The sequence below is a fragment of the Gossypium hirsutum genome, chromosome A12 (genome assembly GCF_007990345.1).
Source record: "Gossypium hirsutum isolate 1008001.06 chromosome A12, Gossypium_hirsutum_v2.1, whole genome shotgun sequence".
Classification (NCBI taxonomy): Eukaryota; Viridiplantae; Streptophyta; class Magnoliopsida; order Malvales; family Malvaceae; genus Gossypium; species Gossypium hirsutum.
This window is the reverse complement of record NC_053435.1, coordinates 108,934,535-108,956,129: the sequence shown is the minus strand read 5'-3', so window position 1 is coordinate 108,956,129 and position 21,595 is coordinate 108,934,535. Positions and strand designations below refer to the sequence as shown.

Sequence of the window (21,595 nt, the reverse complement as noted above, 5' to 3'; positions counted from 1 at the left end):
ATATGTATATTATAAAATTTTAATTAATATTAAATGATATAATAAATTTTTAATCCTCTAACTTAACAAAAAAATCATTTTAGCCTTCCATTTAATTTTTTGACTTTTTTAGCCCTTGAAGTAGCATTATTTGTCAAATCATTCTAAAATAGATAGAAAAATTAACATTTGTTGACTCTAGTTAGAATTAATTAATTTTTCAAAAAAATTATTTTTTATAAATTTTAAATAATTTTCATATTTTTTTAAGTTTTTTAAATTATAAAAAATTAATTAATTGTTATCGTGATATACACGTGAATGCTATATTAACAAAGTTAACGAGCGTTAATTTTTATTCGTTTTGAAGTAATTTGACAAACAACTTTAAATTTAAAGACTACAAAGAATAAAAAAATTAAATAAAGAGTTAAAATAATTTTTTTTTGTAAAGTTGGAAGATTATTACGTGGCTTTGAGTTCGTGTTGGCAATTGAATTTAAATTGTTGATGTTGGGATTATATTGGGTGGGGTTGAAATTTTCGTGCCGAATTGACCGGCCTGGCTGCAGTATTTCTTTGGGGCTAAACAGACTAAAAACCCAACGACCATAATGTTTTATGTTTTCACAATTTGCTACTTTCAACTAGACCTGTACTCAAGTGGCCCCTCATGTTGGATTTAGGCTCTCACTTTGGCCCAAATTTAAATTAGATGGTTTTTCATTTTTCAAAATATTTTTATTTTAATATATAATTTATTATTCATGAAACAGTAATATGATATTTTTGGACAGGAAATCACACCTCATCTTAGTAGGAGTGATTTTATTTTAAATAAATTATGTTGGTAATTGTTTTGGGTTATGATATATTAAATATTAATATGAGTATTTTTATTTATTTATGAATCGCTTACACTAAAAAAATAAATAAAAAATTCACCACATAATAAATTTGTCCAAAGGCTGAAGCTGTTGGTATAAAATTAGATGAGACCAACAGCTTTATAAGTTTAGTTTTAGTATGTTATAAAAAAAAGAAAAAGAAAAAAAGAAGGTAGCTGTTTATTCGTTGGTGGGTAAAAGACGAAAGATAGAAGATGGGTTTCCTTCACTTAATAAACAAGCAAATATATATCTGTTAGGCCAACAATCAAAACCGATATATAATAATATCTATGAATCTATTACTTTTGATTTCGGCTAAATTCACATTAGGTGGCATATGGTTCGTGTTGTACAAATTAGAAATTCAAAATTGTACTTATATTTTATATGTGGGGACATTTTATTCACTTTATTAACTTTATTCTTTTCCTCATTTCATCTCCTTATTTTCATTAATCTTGCTTCTCTTCTTAATTATCTTATTGCTATCTCTCCCACCTATTCTTATTTAGAAAATAAATTCAAGTTTTTATAAACTCGAATATGATATGTTAAAGATTTTAGAATCTCCGTTAAAATTAATAGGTTTTGTTGGTTAAATTAACTTGTTATCTTAACTTTAAGGATGATCTTAGAATAAAACATTGTGATTTAATCTTTCTAAAACTATAAATATATATATATGTAAATTTCGACTCCAAAAATTTGTGGCTTCGTATTTGCTTTGTTCTACTAGTTTGCTAGTCATAAAACCTCTTTTTAATACTTTTTTCCCGATTTATAAAAAACAAAAAAAAAATTATTAAAACTATTTTACGATACCATAAGTGTTGGATGTAGTAATATGACATATTACACTCTTAAAAAAAAATTCAAGTTTGAACTTTAGAGATAACATTGTTAGGAATGACAATCATGGACTCCGAAAAAGTTATTCTCTAGGGAGGTGATTTGGATATTCGATTTGATATTATTGATTCAGATAGTAAATACAAATTCAGATAACTGAATCCACATATTAAAAATTGCTTATATGTTTGTTTATATATTTTAAAAAAGAATTTTAACTTAATTCAAATTTGAATTTTTACGAATTTGGATATCTAAAAGATGATTATGAATTTTAAAATATATATATATTTTTTTGCAGATACAAAATATCCGACAAATTCAAATTTGCATAATGGTATTCAAATAATTTGTGAAGAATAAATGGATTGGAACTCTTAAACAAATTTATAAATTTCAATTCAAATAACTTGTTATTAATTTCCATATACCTTAAACCCGAGTAGTCGAGATTTTGACAATCCAAGTGCCTAAGAAGAACGATGATTTTTATTTTTGAGATTTCAGCTGTTTTACGGCAATAAAGGAAAGGGGGGAGAGAGCAGCCGTTTAACAGAAAAAAAACAGCTTAATTCATCAATCCTACGCATCCCAGTTTAAGCTAATTAAGTTGTTAATGTTATTATCCAATAAAAGAATAAAATAAGCTGTTAATGTTAGTTAGGTCTGAAAAGGTTATCAAAAACCTAAAATCCCCCAATACCCCATTACATATATACACTTGCACTACTTTTTTTTCCTCATGTTTTTTTTTTTTTTTGCTGCGACTGCATGCTATCATATTAATACGTATGGAACTATATAATGGAACTAATTTCCTCATCTGTTACATATTCGATTCGGTTTTAATTAAATAAATTTATTAAAAAAATTTAATTTTATTATGGACTCAATTATCAGTTTATATCGAGTTATAGATCAATTGGTTTTTAATATCATCGGTTTGGTTCAGTTTTCAACAACTATGGTGTAGAGAACATGTAATGTAAAAGGCGAAATGGTAGATAGGTGGGTTACAAGTAGAGGGTTGTAGGTTAGAAATTTAGAAAGACGTTGAAAGGCAAACGAAATTCAGCCCACCAAGCAACCTCTTTGTGTCTCTGTCTCTTTCCATTTTGTGTGTGTAAAAAGTTGATTGATTACTCCAAAAAAACCTTTGTTGTGAGAGAGCGTTCGTTAGCCAAAACGTTTACATCAATCGCCTGATTACTCACTGTTTCCTCCCAACTCTTTAACGGAAAATCACTTTGCCCTTCTTCTACTTCCCCCTTAATATATATATATACATGTATGTGATCTACTTGTTGTCTTGTTAGCCCACCCTCTACCATCTTTATTCTCCTATCTGCCCGTTTATTTCCCATCTTTTTGGGTGTTGAGTTTTTCATTGAGTTAAAAGATTAACAGATGTGTAGCCGAGGTCATTGGAGGCCTGCCGAAGATGAAAAGCTACGAGAATTGGTGGAACGTCATGGCCCTCATAATTGGAATGCTATAGCTCAAAAGCTTCAAGGCAGATCAGGTGATCATCAAACCCTAAATCATGTATATAGTTTGTTATTACCTTTTAAAACATGGTAGTCGGTACTATATCATATTGGTTGATATGTACTGTTTTGGTCTTAAACCGGTATCAAATAGTCTATATTCCGTTCTGATTAAAATTTCAGTGGGTTTCGACTTATTTCGATCAATACCAATTTGTATTAGTTGATACAAATTTTGTTTTTTAAATCAACTTTTAAAATTTTCATTTTAACCATTTTAATTATTTAAGAAACTATATATCCGTTTGAAAAATATTTAAAAACATCGGTAAACTAGAAATAGTATAATGAAACATGAAAATATCGATATATACCAATACCAAAATAAAAATAGTATGCCCAGTGATATAATAATGATTACTTTGTTTTAGAATATCATGATTGTTGTGTAGCTAGGGTTTCGGTTTTGGTGTTTGATAATATGAATTGGTCTTAGCAGGGAAAAGCTGTAGGCTGAGATGGTTTAACCAGTTAGATCCGAGGATTAACCGGAGCCCTTTCACGGAAGAGGAAGAAGAACGGTTGTTGAGTGCTCATAGGATCCATGGGAATAGGTGGGCTGTTATCGCTAGGCTTTTTCCCGGTCGTACTGATAACGCTGTTAAGAACCATTGGCATGTCATTATGGCACGTAGATGCCGACAACGGTCGAGTCTCTATGCCAAAACGTCACACACCACTCCCTCTAAACCTCTTCATCACTCACAGATGGGTGCTGGTCATGGCTTTCTCCCACTTTTACATAAATACAAGCAAGGGTTCCCTCACAACACTTGTTCTCCTTTGAACCCAAACCATTGTGTTACAACCACCCAAGGTGCGTATTCAATATTTATATTTAATTGCAATTTTTTATTGAATCCTTAGTTGGTTCCTTTAGGAGTAGTTTTGGAAGTATTATCCGTCGGCTAATCGACTAAATTTTCAACAATTAAAGGTATTGTTTTCTAGTCAATATTTTCTCCTCAACCTACAGCTCTCCACGGAGGTTGAGAATAATACCTTCAATTGTTGGAAGACCCGATTGATTGCATGATGGACGATATTTTAAAAATTTTTCTCGAAGGAGTCGATTCCCTTTCAAAATATCGTATTCATATAATTTCAATAGATATTTAAATATATGTCCATAAAATTATTTATATACCTATCAAAAATAGATAATTAGAATGGAAAATAAATAAATTTTGGAAAAAATTAAAGTACAATTTTTTTTATATAACAATCATTTACAATCAAAAGATGAAAAAAAAAGGTGGATTAATAATAAGAGATGTAATTTTGTTTTTTTTAACAAAATACTAATACAATCTTACAATCATATTGGGTTTATTTTATAATTTGATTTTTATATTAGATTATATTACCCTCGTAATATTGGTAAAAAAATATTATGGTATGTAAAAAAATAAATCAAACTTTAATTAAAATAGTAAAATTGACTCTCTTGAGACTTTAATATTCTAGGTTGAAGTTTCTTTCTCTATAGATTTATTTTTAATTAAAATTTTTATAATAATTTTATATAAAAATATAAAAAAAATTAATAATTTCGACATTAACTTAATTATGGATCCGTAATGTGAAGTGATAATGAACTTATATTTAATATTATTGAACACATATTTCATATAAAAATGTGAAAACACAAAAATATCAACATCATAATATTAATTATAATTTAAAAGAAGAAATATTTTCATAATTTCATAACTCAGAAAAGTAGTTAAATATAAGTATATATTAGATTAGATATAGATAGATTGGAAAGTTTATTACCTTTGTTTTACCAAATAATTAATCAACATTATATGGATGATTTGCAGATAAAAAGGAGGCAATTGAATTCTATGATTTCCTTCAAGTAAATACAGATTCCAATAATAAAAGTGAAGTAACAGAGAACAGTAGGAGAGACGATGAAGAGGTAAATCAACAAGAAGCAATGCCATTAATGGAACACCACACAAAGGCTAGGCCTTCCTTCTTCAATTTCTTATAGCTCTCTAAAACAGTCATCACTTACATCAAACTTAAATTGTAAGGGAAAAAAACCAAATCTAACACCAACTTTTGATAGATAATATTGATGCCATTGCATTCATCATTTGACATAGCATATTTAAGACCATTTATGAAAAAACCCAAGGGTTTATATAGACAAAAAAAAAGCATGATTATGTGTTCTATATATTGCTTATACAAAATAGTATTTACTTTTTTTTTCTTTTCTTGCATGGAATCAATAAATATAGTGTAATGCAATTGAATGCTATACATGAATTTTGATTTTTTATAGTTAAATATATATATATATATATATATATATATATGAAACATCAATATGATTTCATGTACAAAAATCAATAACATTATTATTGACGTACTATCACATGTTACGTGTGACGAATGCATAAACATAGAAAAACCTAAAAAAAAATACTACTAATGTATTGAAATTTATACAAGATCATGACAAGAAAAAAATACATGCACAAAAATAAATATTATGAATAAATTTGTATTTTTATAATCAAGCAAGATTGATTATTATTATTATTATTATGTAGAGCTAGAAATATAATAAGAGAAATATGTCAAGAAAATATAAATCATGTAAATTCTCAAAAAATTCAAAATTCAAATTTGAATTATTTTTTTATTAATGATGGATTTATCAAATCCAAATCTATTTTTTTTATTTGATATATAAAAAATGAATTTGTGAAATAAAATTTAAATTTTTAAATGGGCTATTAAATATTAAATATTTTATTAAAAACAAATTAAATTAAATATTGTGAAAAAAAATTATTTCCTATTTTTTTGGGAATATTTAGATAATTATGGGTATTGAATTCCGTGTAAAATTTAAATATAATGTTCAAAAAATCTTAAGGAAAATAATGAGAATTTGTATCTGGAAATTTTTTAAAAATATTATATAAAATTATTGTTGTGAATGTGAGAGGACGTAGATTTCAGTGTGCTAAAGCATAATATTCTCCTATTTATGGGTTGAGAAAAAACTATGAGTAATTCTAGATATTATATTAAAAATAAATATTATCAAAATCTATAATGAAATTATTAAAAAAAATATTAAAATTTACCAATCTTTTAAAAAATAAAGCAACATGAAAAAAAAATGAATTAAGGTCTAATAGGCCTACGTAAGAAGAGTTGTTGGGCCAACATAAACTCAACTCTGGCTCCAATTTTAAGTTCCATTTCTTGTTTTATTTTTTGGTTTCCAATCACATTCACAGCCACCCTCAAAATCATATTAAATTGGTCATTAATTTATATACCTATGGTGAAAGTAATATGGAAGAGTTCTTTGTATTAAGAGTTTAGTTGTATTTTATCTTTTTTATTTAAAAAATGGGTACATTAGTCTTTGTATTTAGATCAAAGAACAAATTAGTTCTTTCTATTAAGATTTTTATCGAGTTCTGCTATTAAAAACTTGCATTATCGACAAAATAACCAATTAGTTACATGTGACGTGTCACGTGTGCCTTATTTTGACATACAAGGATGAATTTTTAATAGTAGAAGTGGATGAAATTTTTAAGAGAATAACCAATTTGCATTTTGATCTAATGTATATAGATTAATTTGCTCATATTTTGAGTAGAGGGGGCAAAATGCAATCTAAATCTTAGTACAAGAGCATCTATGGTACTTTTACCATACATGCGAGTATATCATCAACTATTAACTAATTTAATTTCGGGTAAATTACACCTAAAATCACTAAACTATCAACAAGTTTACATTTTGGTAACTCAACTTCAAAAAGTCATAAAATGATCACTAAACTACTCGAAAGTTTTTATTTAAGTCATCATACTGCTAAAATCGTTGTTGTATAGTCTGCATTGCGTGCATCTCTTTCCCCATCTTTTCTACAATTCAGATTTTTTCATAAAAAAACTTCGCATGTCATCAATCTGCGAGTCAAAATTTAAATATATTTTCTACTCATCAATGGGTAACAATCTACCGTGTTAATCGTTAAATTGTTATTTAAAACTCGCTAACCAGATATTAAATTTAACAATCCAATTACTTAAATAAAAACTTTCTAATAATTTAATAATTATTTTATAAATTTTTTAAATTAAATAATTAAAACATAAATTTACTAATAATTTAATATTATTCTACCTAAATTTTATACATCAATATTAAATGTTTGTTTGGTAAGAGTGAGATAAAAAGAAAGACATGCTTAGCAACGTGCCAACATGATGGAAACGAAAGAGAAGCACATTCTCCAATAAAAAAGGCAAAATAAAGGGAGAAAAAAAGACCCTTCGAAAGTTGCAGCTTTAGCTTTGCAGTTCACCTTTTTGTTTTGGTTGAAATCGTGAAAGATAACGTCAACAAGATGGACCCAGTTTTCTTTTTATTTCTTCTTCATTTTTGGTCCTTTCAACTGAGCCGAAAAGCTCTAATGGCCTCTCCATTGAATGAAAAAAAGAAATGGCGTTTGCTTCTTCTTAACAACGCATTGCTTTGCCCTAGGGGCCTCACTATGATAAATAGTGGGATCTGAAAGTGAATGAATGAATGGAGTTTTGGTTGGGGACGTTGAGAGCGACGACTGAGAGTCTGTCATTAACTATTAAACTCTGGCACTGAAAAACATGCCTTTTTCAGGGATAATATATTATTTAGTACATTAATTTAGTTTTAATATTCAATTTGATCCTTGAGTTTTTTTAGCTAGAAGATGTAAGAAAATTAATGGAGATGGTGTTGCTCTTCATCATAAAAAAAAGTTAATATATCATTTACTATCTCAGGTTGGCTACAAAATTTAATTATACCAAATGAAATAATGTGACTTAACTCATGTTCTCTGGTAAAAAAACAGAAGGATTTAAGTGAGACACAAAAAAAATTTAGGTATTAAATTGAACATTAAAATCAAACTCGAGTATTTAATCAATACCAAAAGACTCAAGCATCAATTAATTGAAAAAACTAGTACCAAAGTAAACATTAAAGCCAACCTTAGATATATAGGTAAAAGTGCAATAGAGCCCTATACTAGGAGTTAGATTGCACTTTACCCCCTCTATTCAAAATATAAGCAAATCAATCCTTGTATGTTAAACCAAAGAGCAATTTAGTTCATTCTATTAAAAATTTCATCCACTTGTACTATTTAAAATTAGTAGGGTTGACAGAATAACCAAACAATGAAACGTGGGGCATGCCACGTATACCTCATGTTGACATATAGGGATCGATTTTTTAATAATAGAAATGGATAAAATTTTTAACAAAAGGACCATTTTTCTCTTTGATCTGACGTACAATGACTAATTTGCCTTTTTTTGAGTAAAGGGGGCAAAATGTAATTTGATTCTTAGTATAGGGGCATCTATTGAAGTTTTACCTACCTAAGTTTGGTTTTAATGTTTACTTTGGTGCTTGAATTTTTTTCAATTTGATGCTTGAGGGGTTTTTTTTGTATTAATTAAATACCTGAGTTTGGCTTCAATATTCAATTTACTACCTAAACTTTTTTGTGTCCCAATTAAGCACCTATATGTTTTTCTAGTAGAGAACGCGTGTTAAATATTCATTAGCCCACCTTATTCCATTTGGTTTGGGTACCAAATTAAACATCAAAATCAAGTTTAAGTATCAAACTAAATATTGAAACCAAACTCAAATACTAAATGATATAATTTTTTTTAATGCCAAAGGAAAGAACACCTCCATTAATTTCCTTACACCTTCAAGCTACGAAGATACCTAAAGAGTCCAAGTAGAAAAGCCAAAATAACCACACAAAAAAAGGAAGGCAGAGATGAGGACAAGGAAGGTTCATTTTCAAGTTGTCTCAATGCATCCATCACATTCACACACACACACACACACAAAAGCCTAGGAATACTTTTCCTACAACACCCCATAATTTGTAGCTTTCATTTAACCAAATCAATGAACAACTTACATCACACAAATTGCAGCATACGACAATCCTTTCATTCAACTTGGTATATCAGCATATATCATACAAGGCTAAAGAAAGAGTCTAATTCTGACTCCAATCCCTCTACATTTCAAGCTTTTAAAATTTAATCTCTCTGTTTTTAATTTTAAGAATTTGTGCCTCTACATATGAGATTTAAAAATCAAATTATTGGATTTTAAATTAAACAACTAAAGGGTTTAAATTCTTGGAACTAAACCAGAGAACTAAATTTCAAAAGCTCAAAGAGTATAAGGTACACTTAGATCAAAGGAAAGTTTATGTATATATGAATGTGATTAATTGGTTTATATGTTACTGTTAGTAATTAACCTTTATAAAATATCTTTAAATACGAGATAAAGCAATATTTAGCCTTTGAATTTAACAAATTTTTAAAATTCAGTTTTAATTTTTTTTTGTTCACATTAATCCTGAAAATTAACAATTTTTTTTCCAATTTGATCCTGAACTTGTGTTTTTTAAGTTGAATTTTTAAAAAATATTATATAAAATCTAAAAATTACAAAAAATACTGAAAATACTATAAAATCATAAATAAATTTAATTTTAAAAACTAAAAAAATTTTAGGTGATGATGTGGAACAATCTCATAATACCATGTCACCATGCCTTAACAGAAAGGATCAAACTGAAAAAGGTTGCCAAATTTCAAGACCAATATGAAGTAATAAAAAAGTCAAGGACCAAAGTGAAAAATTACCAAATTCAATCACCAAATGTTGCTGTATCGCTTCTTTTTTTCAACCGGTACTCGTTATATAGCTGATGAAACGTAACTCACAACAATGGAGTTCTCTTCCACAGGTGTTCTGTCTTGAACTTGCTGCTTACAAGCATGGCAAGTTATTTGAACAATGGTGGTCTCGATTTGCTTGTTCGCACGATCCTTTAAAGCTTGAGCCTTTTCAAATTCAGCTCGTGCTTGTTGTCTGATCCTCTTCGCCCTATCGAACTCTTGTTCGGCCAATTCAACTTGCCTCTTTGCTTGTTTTCTCGCCTCTTCGGCATAAGCTAGCTCCGCCATCGCCATCTTCAGTTGCTCGAGCGCCGATACCTTGCTCGTATCAGTCGTTACAGTCGATTCCATTTTTTCGTCGGATGAGCCGATCGAGAGGTGTAATTGAGTGGAATAATGAGTGTTGTTATGGTTTTCTTTATGGGGAACAAAGGGCTCTGTTGGGTTTGAGGATGTGGTTAAGAGTTGAAGCTCCAAATTGTGGTGGTCGCCGCGGTTTGTGGTGGTGGGATTATCTTTTGTAGGGCTGAAGAACATGATATCACTAGATGGAGTACTTGGGGTTGAAGCTGTTGGAGACAAGCTAGGTGGCTGCTGCACTTTCTGTGATTGCCCCATACGGCATGCATCTTGATGTTCTATGAAACTCTCAACTCTAGAAAAAATAAAAAGGATAATCAATCAATATGAAATCAAATTTTTTTTTAAATTATTGCGGATTAAATGTTGTTATTTCTAAAATTTTATGCTATAAAATATACTATTATATATGTAATACTATGTTAACTTATTATATCTATATATTACTTACAAAAAATTAATTAATAAATTAAGAATAATTGAGAATATGATATAATCATATAAATTTACTCATAGTACAAGATTAATTATAAAAAATAATTAATTTATAACTATTACCATTTAGGTTATTACAAAACTAATGAAAGTAACCTAAAAAACTAAATGCTACAAGTACTAATAGAAGAACCTACCTTATTGTAAGCATACTATATATATTGGGTAATAGGGTTACTTTCGAATGATGGATTCATTATATATCAAATATTGACTTTATATCTATTACCCTAATCAGTAGGTAGACTGTGTTGAAGCTTAATTAATTCCCAGCAACACGACCAACGGGAAAGTGATCTTCGGAAAATGTGCCAACTGTATATAAACAGCTGCTTAATACTATATTAAGGTTCCATCAGTCAAAAAAATCAAAAGCTTTATATGTTTCTTCATTCTTAAGTCAACAGTGTAGAAAAGATTTTTTAATCATGGTCTGGAACTGGTGAAATCTTTATCCTTTGAAAAGATAGAGTAACACTAGAATCTGAACCACTGTTGATTTAACAAGAAAAAGAATGGCAAAAGAAAATAAAAATAACCTTGAAAAAACTCTGCCGCAGTCACAAGAATGGCCACGGGTACCACAAGTTTTAAGATGAGCCTTATAATCAGACTGAACCGCATACCCCTTCGAACATTTCTCACACACCCATTGTTTATGGTTACTGTGTTTCCTCCTAAAGTGTTTCTTGATCCCAACCAGATCGCCTAAAGCATGGCAAGGTTGATGGTGGAGACAGCTCGGCTCGGGACAAACGAACACCCTTTTCTTCACCGCCGGTGTTTCTCTTTTCAGCAACTTCCATGGAACCTTATGTCGTCGCCGGTGCATCTGTAGGTTTTGATCTCGTTGGAACCCTTGGTTACAGATCTCACAAACGTAACGATCTGATTCTAGTAGTGTTTTCGGTGAAAGTGAAACCACTTCAGCATCTGGATCTGCACCACCATCCCCAAGAACTGTAAATTGTATTCAATATACTGTATATAATTTATATGATATGCATATATATATATATGTTACCTGGTGTTCCTGCAGGTCTTCTTTTTCTCTTATTGTTGTTATTATCACCATTTTCAAAGCATGGGATTGGCTTTGAAGAGGGAATTGAGGAACAAGAGGTGTTGGCTAGCATGGGTTAGTGTTGGAGCAGATTAAAAACTTCCCTTGTTTGATATAAACCCAAAGAAGCTATATGTATGCGTGTATGTATATATTCTTTTGCAAATAAATTGGTGTTGATCTTGCCTTTTTCTTCTTGAAAAAATTGAAGAGGCTATGTTTGGAAAGAAAATAAAAAAGGGAAGGCTGATAGAGGATATGGAGAGAGAGAGAGAGAGAGAGAAAGATTAATAGATTTTTCAAACTATTGAAATTCGATATTGATGTTGATTTAAAATGTAATATAGGTAAAAGTATTATGGAAGTTTTTATATTAAAAGTAAGAATGTATTTTACGTATTTAGAAATAAGTAAATTAGTCACGCTACGTTAGATTAAAGAGTGAATTAGTCATTTCGATTAAAAATTTTATTTATTTTTATTGTTAAAATTTAGTGTGCTTGATGAGATAACTAAACATGCTACATATACCTCATACTAATGTATATGAATTAACAGTGAAAATAAATAGACTTTTAACAGAATGATTAATTTACTTTTTAATCTAATGTATAAGGATTAATTTATTATTTTTTTAATAGAAAGAACAAAATAAAATATAAATCTTAATATAAGTAACTCCATAACACATTTACCTTTAATATAAGATATTTTGTCCTTATTCATTCCGCAGTTTAATAGAATTATTACTATAACATGGGATAGGAAAGAAAAGGCCTTTTTGCTTTCATTTCTTTTGGCCTTAGGGTCAGCTTTCTTTGTTACATGCTTTGCTTTAAACATTCAGCTTTTATATCAGCCTTTTTTTTTTCCTCTCTTAAAATTTCACCTCTCATGATCTTCAGCAGGTATTCAAACTGCCTATTAAAATATTTCGAACTTGTATCGTTATTATTATAATAATAATTAAAATAACATAAATTCAAGTGCATTTGAAATACATATTATTTTCTATTTTAAGGAGTTTAAAAATCCTATAAAAAAATATTCTATTCACAACCACTTATAATTCATGGCATCTCACACCCTAAAATTGTTACTTTGTATGCACCACATATAGGATGTTCAACTTACAATACTATAACATTAATTTATTTTTAGGAATAATCCAATGTACAATGTTATACAGTAATTTTGATTTTTTACAATTTTATACGTGAAATCTTGATTTGTTTTGATTTTTACAAATCACTAACAATATTATCAAATTAACATCATTTTACTATACGCATGTCTTTATTTCTTTAAATATGTACAATTGAATAAAATCAAACTTCATGTATCAAATTACATATTGAAACAAAGTTAATGTATAAGCTTAATATTTATCCTAATTAAAAGTGAATAACTATGTATTCCATACAAGCAACATTTAACATTTAAATGCATATTAAGAAAATACTAAATTAACTCAAAATTTTATGTTATTGAATGCAAGGATAAGAATGAATCTCTCCTCATACGTATGATAGGAAAGAAAATAATAGAAGCAGCTGGGCTGCTACTCTCCAAAAGAAGTGGGACCATTACGGGTATGTAATTAATTATTTAATTAGGACAAAAGATTTGAAGCATTAGAATTGGATCGTCGAAATGCATGGGCAATATGATTGCAATTAGCGCCATTCACCTGCGATGCATGTGTTTTCGAATCCCACTCTTTCCTTCATATAATTAAATAAATGGATTACCACCGAGTTAGGCAGCCTTTGCCTTTGCCTTTTCCACTCTCATTCTTATTCTTATCTTATATAATATGATTTTTTTTAACCCTGTAATATTTTGGGACTAAAATATATGACAGGATAAAATTTTAGGGATTATTTATGATTAAAAAAATTAAGGGTCAATCCAAAAAATAAGTATAATTCAAGGGCCATTATACCTTATAACTGTTTCATTGAATTGGATGTTAAGTGTATTAAGACTCCTACGTAACTAACGTTGAGTTTGTCATTCACATTTGTTATATCCATCATTATTGTAATTCACTAGATAATATTTTTTTAAATATAAAATTAAGGAAAAGAGGAATTACATTAGGATTTAAAAAACGTTATTTAATTCTTTTAATAGTACAAAAATTAAATCTATTTATTGAATTGTAAAATTAATCTCGTTTTTATTACAAAGTGACATCCACCGATCACCTTCACACATATATATATATAAATAATAAAGAGGTTAAAGTAAATTTATGCATCTAGAGATCAGACAAGGAGCGTGGATATGTTCTTTCTTTTTGATCCCCCTTTTCTTTTTCTATCTCCTTTTTCTTTTTGGGTTGTAATGTATACTCTATTCTGGGTAGAGGTCCCTTTTTAGTCTCCATGTGCCTGCCTACCTCTATCATCTTAATATGGTAGTAGTGGATTCATTATATCATCTTACTCTAAAGCCAAAACACACACCTAAAAAGTGTGTGATACCATCATCAACTTGGACTGCATGGATTTGTGTTGCAAATCTTGACCTTATTTATGTATAAGGACGAAATCAGAAAATTACTTCAAAGAAATCAGAGATAAATCATAAATTACTATCATGTTAACATATAATTTTATAAAAATTTAAAGAGTTAAATGGCAAATCTACTATTTGAGGGGCAAAACTGCCTCCTTATGTCTTTGTCTTTGATATGTATCTATGTATGATAAGCATTGTAGGTGGGAGAGAACTAGGAACAAAAAGTGACCAAGAAAAGGAAGTTTTAAGTGGTAACACCATAGCATGTGTCTCACAATAGAATGAATGTTAAAAAGATAACAAGAGAAAAAGGCTTCCATGAAGGGACAAATGCTTTGCGAGGAAGGATCTAAATGGCCCATGGTTTTGGTATGTTTATTATCGAGGTGTTTTTGGGTGGTTGAGTTGATTAATCTCTTGTTGTTGTTAGGTGAGGGCTAGCTATGGAGGCTTCTAGAGTTTAAAAAATATGTATGCATGATGTGGGAAATGTGTTTTTTCAATGTATGAATATCAAATTATAATAATTAAATTGTTGATGAATATTGATTTTTAATTCACGATAAGTTAATATCAAGAAATAGTTGATTTTCTTAAGGTTTATGATAGTAGAGGCATAGTTAAAAAAAAATTTGGATCTGTCTAATATATTTTTATAAGAGATAAAATATAATTTTATTACTATATTGACTTCTATTTTTGTAATTTTTAAAAAGGTTAATTCGAAAATTTATTATTTTGAGGAGTAAAACTATAATTTTACCATGTATTAGCATATAATTTTGTAAGGGGTCTAAACAAAAATTTTCAATTTGGGGGGGGGGGGGAGAGGGGCTCAGATCCTTGTCTACCCCTCCCTTTGTCCCTACGTGATAGTTTTCTCGACAATATACATCAGCTCTAAAGTAATTTGACCTCAAATGCCATCTCTTGCTATATATGTCTTTGGGCCTATATTAGGCCTAAGAAAACTATTCATTTCCTTTGTATCTAAAATTTATATATAAAGAACAAAACTAAGTAAAATGAATCAATGAGCACATATATATATAAGTATGTTAAAAGGCTAGCCGCAGTAAACCCTAATGATGAAATGGGAATCTTTTGATCCACAAAACCCCTTTTAGAAATTTCCCCCAAAGTTGAATAGTGATGGGTGAAGAAACAAACCATGTGAGTGGGGTGGGGAGAGGAGACTCCTCTTTAAATCCAAAAAGAGAAGTTTGCTGTGGGCAACTCCAAAAAGTCAAAGGCATCAAAGCTAAAAGATCAAAAGTCTTTTGCTTTATAAAAAGGAACCAATGTGCAAACAATGACATTGTAGCCTTCATTTCACGTAAGGATTAATGTACAAAAATAAAAAATCTAAATTATAAAAAAGCAAAGAGGGTCCTGTCTCCCTTGATGGAAATATGTAGAGAGATAAGGATGTAGTAGTTTAAGATGGTTCACTCGTAAAAGAGAATATGTCTTGGTTCTTTTTTTTTGGTGTTTGTAAATTTTTGAAGTGCTCTCTTGATAGTTAGTCAGTTTATATGTCTTTTGTTATTATAGGTTGTCATGAACTAATCTCTCCTATGAATTGTCATGTCCAAAGAATGAATATATATGATGCGTGAATGGTTAACATTCCATTCATGTTAAGCAAGTGGTCCTAATGATTCGAGTTCACAGATTTCTCAACTCACAAAGTGATCCTCTTAGTCAAAAATATTGATCTACGAGGCATGGGTCGTGATATATTGGAAACGTTTTACTCTTTTTTGGCAAATAGTTGAGGACCTAACAACAAATTAGTCCTACCTAAAATTTCCAAATCTTTTGGCATTGCAATTTATCAAATACACTTTGTCATCGCTTGGGCTAACATTCCATCAATTTTCAAGCATTTCATTTCACTTTAGCTTTTCTTAATAATCACCCTCAAATAATTAAAAGCTCCTCTCATCCCTAGTGTCTAGAACTGTCCAATGGTCGGTATCTTGCTCTACTTGACTAGATCAGGGCTAAGCTTAAATAAGAATTTTCGCACTTCAGCTGTTTCAGCCTAAATTTAATTTAAATAATAAAAAATATTTTTAAATTTACTTTAAAAAGTATATAAAATATCAATTAAAATATATTTTTTAATATTTTTAAAAGTAAAATGAGCTTTTTGAGCGGGTTGAGTTAAACTGGCCAAAAAATGAGTCTAGACTTGAATTTTTTTTGGAACTAAACTTTAGCCTATGGACACCTCTACTAATTTCTAACTCAACTAGTTTCATAATTCAGAAAATTTTTATTAAGAGATCAAGATTGATTATTTAAACCTTTTAAGAGTTTAAAGTATATTTTATCATTTAATTAATTGACAAGTTAATAAATTTGAAGGATTAAAAGAAAAATTTTACCAATCTAGGGAGGTTAAGGCCATTACCTGCCTCCCTTATTACCGCCCCTACATAAGAACAAAGGAAAGCAGTGGATCAACATTTTTTGAAAATCTATCCAACTTATCAATTGAGTAACCAATTGATTTTGGGGATTCATCGATTAAGTTGATTAAAAATTGATTTTTGTACGTTAGCATGAGATACATATGGTACACCACGTGTAACTATCTGATTATCTTGTCAGTCACTTTTATTTTTAACAGAAGAAGTAGATAAATTTTTTAAAAGAAAAAACTAATTTTCTCTTTAATTTAATATACAATCACTTTTTTTTAAATAAATTATATAATATAAAATCTAACTCAGAATACAAAAGCTTTCATTAGAAAGGACCACAATACTTATTAAGCCAACATAAACTCAACATTAGCCGAATACAAGTTACAATTTTGGATGGTACGTTTTACCAATCACATTCACAGCCACCCAAAAATCATATTAAAATAATTTATATTACGGCTTGGTTCGGTTCGGACATAAACGAAGATGGCAACATTCAGAACGGAACTTTTCAGGTAAATTAATTCAGATATTAGAAAAAGTACTTCATGCTGCTTAAACATAAGATAACAAATAAAACAAAGTGCCATCACTTTGCCACCATCATCCTTACAAACTCCTCATAGTTCACTTGCCCGTCACCGTCGGTATCTGCTTCATGAATCATTTCATCGACTTCCTCATCGGTCAAATTTTCCCCGAGATTCGTCATCACGTGCCGGAGCTGCACAGTGAAAAAACAAACCAACCGTTGGAGAGCAAGCGATTTTTCGAGGAAGTATTTCGTGTTTTATTACCTCGGCTGCAGAAATAAAGCCGTTCTGATCCTTATCGAAAACTTTGAAAGCTTCCTTAAGTTCCTCCTCCGAATCGGTATCCTTTATATGAGAATTAAAAGACCAAAATCACCAAATGTATCAATACAATTAAATGTCGGTTCAAGAGAAGAGAATCCGATGATGCCTTGATCATTTATATAGCTATGCGTTTCATTCGTCCGATTACCGTTGGAATCTGAGAAACAAACCCGATTCTACTGAACATTTTCAAATACAATGTTTATAGTCATCGGAATTGCAAATGAGCGTGCGTTTCGGTGAAATAAGTCCGACTAAATGCAGTGTTTAAGTCACCTTCATTTTCCGTGCGATCAAATTCAAGAACTCGGGGAAGTCGATGGTGCCGTTTTGATCAGCATCGACCTCATTGATCATACCCTGCAGTTCAGCTTCAGTTGGATTTTGTCCAAGAGATCTCATCACCGTTCCCAGCTCTTTTGTAGTGATGCAGCCTGTACACACACACCCCAGACAAAAACAGAATAAAACCTTGGTACCGAGCAAAGCTTTAATCTAGAACATAACCATATTAGATCGAAGACATAGTTCGGAATCAACAATATGGTAACACAAACATCGACATACATACATGCATATCCCTTAAATAAGAAGCAAAACTGGCTCTAAGAAAAGGCATGTAAACATTAGCTTTCAAGGCATAGCAAATACAAAGCATCTCAAAGAAAGTCAACAAAGCATTTTACGTAGGAGTTTGTTTATTAAAAATTGGATTATATTTTGCTCCTATATTAAAAAAATTAATAAATTAATTTCTATATATTAGATTAAAGAGTAAATTAGTTTTTCTGTTTAAAATTCCACTCAATTCTATTGTCAAGGATTAACATGATGAATGGAATAACTATATAGTGACATGTGATATGTCATGTATACCTTATACTGAAATGAAGGAACTAATTCAAATAAAATGAAGGGACTAGTTCAAGCAACTAGATAAAGATACATCATCACTTAACCTAAAAATAAATCGAAATTTTTAACGGAAACAAATATTTTATTCTTTTATTTAACGTATAAAAATTAATTTACTCATCTTTTGAGTAAATGATACATAATTGAATTTAATTCCCAATACAAAAAGCTGCTTTTACCCTTCTTAAACAAAGCATTATTCAAATTCCAACCAAAACAGGGGATATTAAAACATTAATTCTAAACTGAACAAAGAGGAACAAAAAAATGGGAAATAAAAGGAAAAAGAAAATCAAACTATGAATGGAACATAGCATAGCATACCATCGCCATCCTTGTCGAAGAGGCTAAAAGCTTCTTTGAACTCAGCGATTTGTTCGTCGGTGAGTTGGTCCACCATTGTTGCTGGTTTCAGACAAAAGTGTGATCGGCGATTGGCTTTAGCTTTGACTATTTATTCAGTTTATGTAAGAGAAGAACATTAGTTATAACAAAATCTTTGGGGAGTGGGACATGCATACTTAGATTCCAAAGCAAGAGTAAGAAGAATTAGATTCTTGCAATATAGATGGACGGTGATTGCACGTTGACCCAAACCTACCCCTCTGCCGCCGCGAATCAGTTTAACGTCGTGGCTCTTACCAACCTATGCCACCTCATATGTAAATGTATATATGTACACATATACATTACATGTTATGTGTCTTAGATTATGACACATCTATGAGGTTATTGTACTCTTTTTTTCCATAATTTTGAAATTTAATTTTTAATGTTTTTATTTTTTTATCAAATTGGTCTTTCTTTTAGTTAAATTTGGTCTTTTACTTTTTTAAAATAGTCAAATTTAATCATTAATTTTTTAAAAATAGCATGTATTTTATTCTAATTTTTTGAATTTTGAATTTTTATTTTTATTTTAAAATAATTTATTGACGTGACATATAAAATAAATAGTGTCATATCAGTGTACTCGTGGATTGCTATGCCAACAACGTTAAAAAATTAATATTTTAGTTAATATTTTTATTAAAAGATTTATTTAACTCTTTACTTAAAAATTTAATGGCCAAATTTAATTAAAAAAACCATAAATGTCAAATTTACAAAAATATAAACGTTGAGCCTAAATTTATTATTATATCATTTTTTTATGTAACAGCTATATTTATAAAATATTGACAAAATCATAAAATATTTAACCCCTAATGTTTATCTCTTTTATCACTTTGGCACTATTTTTTTTATCACTTTGGTACTCAACCTTTAAATTTTAGTTAAATTAATTTTTCAAATGAAAAAATTAGTTGGATTGTTAAAATCTTAATTTTAAATATACTTTATGCAAATTAGGTAACATTTTACATATGCTTTATAAAAATTTAACAATTTTAAAAAAAAAGTTCACAAAAAATTAATTATAAATAAGCATTATAATATTTAATAAATTATATATTCTTCTAAATGACCCGAAAACCTTTTTCATTAATGTTAGTTTCCACATCTAAATAATTATATTATATACACGTTTTTTTTATGAATACAGAAACTTCAACTACTATTCAAAATTAGCACCAACTTTATATAGATAATACTGGGGGTCAAGAATAGGTTGCATTTGCCCGGTTATAACCCCACCCATAGGCCATAGGGGTCAAGAATAGCCGAATAGGTACAGGACAGTGCTTAGCCATGATGATAGTGAATTAGTCATTAATTGCTGCCCAACTTAGATTTTAATTCCCTATTAAATGGTGTACGTTTGTTTTGGTATGTTTTCATTGTTTACTGTACTTTTAATTAATATTTTCTTCAATATTTAAATTATTTTTAGTTTTTTTATAATTACATTTAAAATTTTGAATCTTCTTTCCGATTACTTTTGGGATCCAGCGATTCCGTCTTTTGACAATTTGTAATTATTAGAATTGTCTATGGATTGGGTAGGGTCTTAACAAAATTTTAAGTAAGATTGTTAGGTGTGGGCCCAATCCCAAAAATATGACTAAATTTTTGTCCAAGCACAATTTGGATAAAAATACTAAAATTCGAACTTGGCTCGTATTAACTTTTTTACTTCTATTTTTTTATATAAAAAATTTTAAAAAATATAATATACCAAATACACTAAAAATGTTAAAATAAATATTTTCAACTAATTGAAAATAAATTAAGAAAATATTTATACTTAAATAACACTAAGATAAGTATAACTTAACAAGTAAATGCCTCTAAAATAGTAGTAAAATTAACAATAAAACAAATGTTATACAATGTCCAAGAATTAATAATAAAATAGTGGCAACATGATAATGAAATAGTAGCAAAAAAGTGAGAAAACATCTGTAAAACATGAAAAAAAGGAGCAAAAAAACAACAGGTTTTTTTATTATTGAAAATTCAAGTCAGGCCAAGCCAGGGCCTAAAAAACTTACCCAATGTCCGACTCATTTTCTAAATAAGCATTGTATTTTTCCTCAAAGTCATTTTTCAAGCCTATATTTTTTGGGCGGCCCAACCCATGGACTACTCTAGAAGCCACCCACCCTCATCTCCTTTCCTTTCTTCTCCCCCCTCTTCCTCCTATTCTTTCCTCCCTCTCATATATTTTCCTGTTTTTTTATTTAATTTTCTCTTCTTCCATCTCCTCTTCGTTCCCCGCTCTCTTCTCTTTTGCAAGATCTGGTTATTTTTCAATCCAAATGAATATTTTTAGAATAATAAATCCCCTCAAGTTGGTAGCAACTCGGGTAATTCTCATGTCCATGGTGGCTTGTTTTTCTCAAGTCCAATTGATATTGCATGGTTAGCTTTAATCCACAATGCCTTGTTTTTGTCAACACTTCGACTAGTGGTTTGGATCATTTAGATCTGACGTATGAGCTCATGAAAGTTTTGTGGTAGACAACCAATGATAAGGCTTG

At 29.5% G+C, this 21,595-nt stretch overlaps 3 protein-coding genes across 3 annotated transcripts; 1 reads left to right on the top strand and 2 right to left on the bottom strand.

Moving 5' to 3' along the window:
* Positions 1–2,842: 2,842 nt before the first annotated feature.
* On the top strand, positions 2,843–5,496 carry LOC107930984 (transcription factor MYB54). Its single transcript, XM_016862760.2, has 3 exons — positions 2,843–3,240; positions 3,705–4,082; positions 5,092–5,496. Exons 1-3 carry the CDS (start codon positions 3,126–3,128, stop codon positions 5,265–5,267), a joined length of 669 nt encoding a protein of 222 aa, XP_016718249.1. The 5' UTR covers positions 2,843–3,125; the 3' UTR covers positions 5,268–5,496.
* A 3,756-nt stretch (positions 5,497–9,252) lies between these two features.
* Positions 9,253–12,276, bottom strand: LOC121211259 (zinc finger protein SHOOT GRAVITROPISM 5). The gene is made up of 3 exons (XM_041083842.1): positions 11,900–12,276; positions 11,415–11,814; positions 9,253–10,675 (listed from the first exon to the last, which is right to left on the bottom strand). Exons 1-3 carry the CDS (start codon positions 12,009–12,011, stop codon positions 10,039–10,041), a joined length of 1,149 nt encoding a protein of 382 aa, XP_040939776.1. The 5' UTR covers positions 12,012–12,276; the 3' UTR covers positions 9,253–10,038.
* A 4,921-nt stretch (positions 12,277–17,197) lies between these two features.
* On the bottom strand, positions 17,198–19,212 carry LOC121211258 (calmodulin). The gene is made up of 4 exons (XM_041083841.1): positions 18,996–19,212; positions 18,033–18,190; positions 17,697–17,777; positions 17,198–17,623 (listed from the first exon to the last, which is right to left on the bottom strand). The coding sequence occupies exons 1-4, from the start codon at positions 19,069–19,071 to the stop codon at positions 17,489–17,491; spliced, it is 450 nt and encodes a 149-aa protein (XP_040939775.1). The 5' UTR covers positions 19,072–19,212; the 3' UTR covers positions 17,198–17,488.
* Between the last annotated feature and the right edge of the window lie 2,383 nt (positions 19,213–21,595).

Bases quoted from the DNA above. Each gene is read 5' to 3' on its own strand.
- LOC121211258 (XM_041083841.1), bottom strand. From the start codon at position 19,071: ATGGTGGACCAACTCACCGACGAACAAATCGCTGAGTTCAAAGAAGCT. The intron at 18,191-18,995 runs GTATGCTATGCT...GTGTGTGTACAG, and splicing joins CTTCGACAAGGATGGCGATG to GCTGCATCACTACAAAAGAG. The intron at 17,624-17,696 runs GTAATAAAACAC...TTCACTGTGCAG, and splicing joins GCTTTATTTCTGCAGCCGAG to CTCCGGCACGTGATGACGAA.
- LOC107930984 (XM_016862760.2), top strand. From the start codon at position 3,126: ATGTGTAGCCGAGGTCATTGGAGGCCTGCCGAAGATGAAAAGCTACGA. The intron at 3,241-3,704 runs GTGATCATCAAA...TGGTCTTAGCAG, and splicing joins AAAGCTTCAAGGCAGATCAG to GGAAAAGCTGTAGGCTGAGA. The intron at 4,083-5,091 runs GTGCGTATTCAA...GATGATTTGCAG, and splicing joins TTGTGTTACAACCACCCAAG to ATAAAAAGGAGGCAATTGAA.
- LOC121211259 (XM_041083842.1), bottom strand. From the start codon at position 12,011: ATGCTAGCCAACACCTCTTGTTCCTCAATTCCCTCTTCAAAGCCAATC. The intron at 11,815-11,899 runs GTAACATATATA...ATGGTGGTGCAG, and splicing joins AAGACCTGCAGGAACACCAG to ATCCAGATGCTGAAGTGGTT. The intron at 10,676-11,414 runs GTTATTTTTATT...TATTTTTTCTAG, and splicing joins TGCGGCAGAGTTTTTTCAAG to AGTTGAGAGTTTCATAGAAC.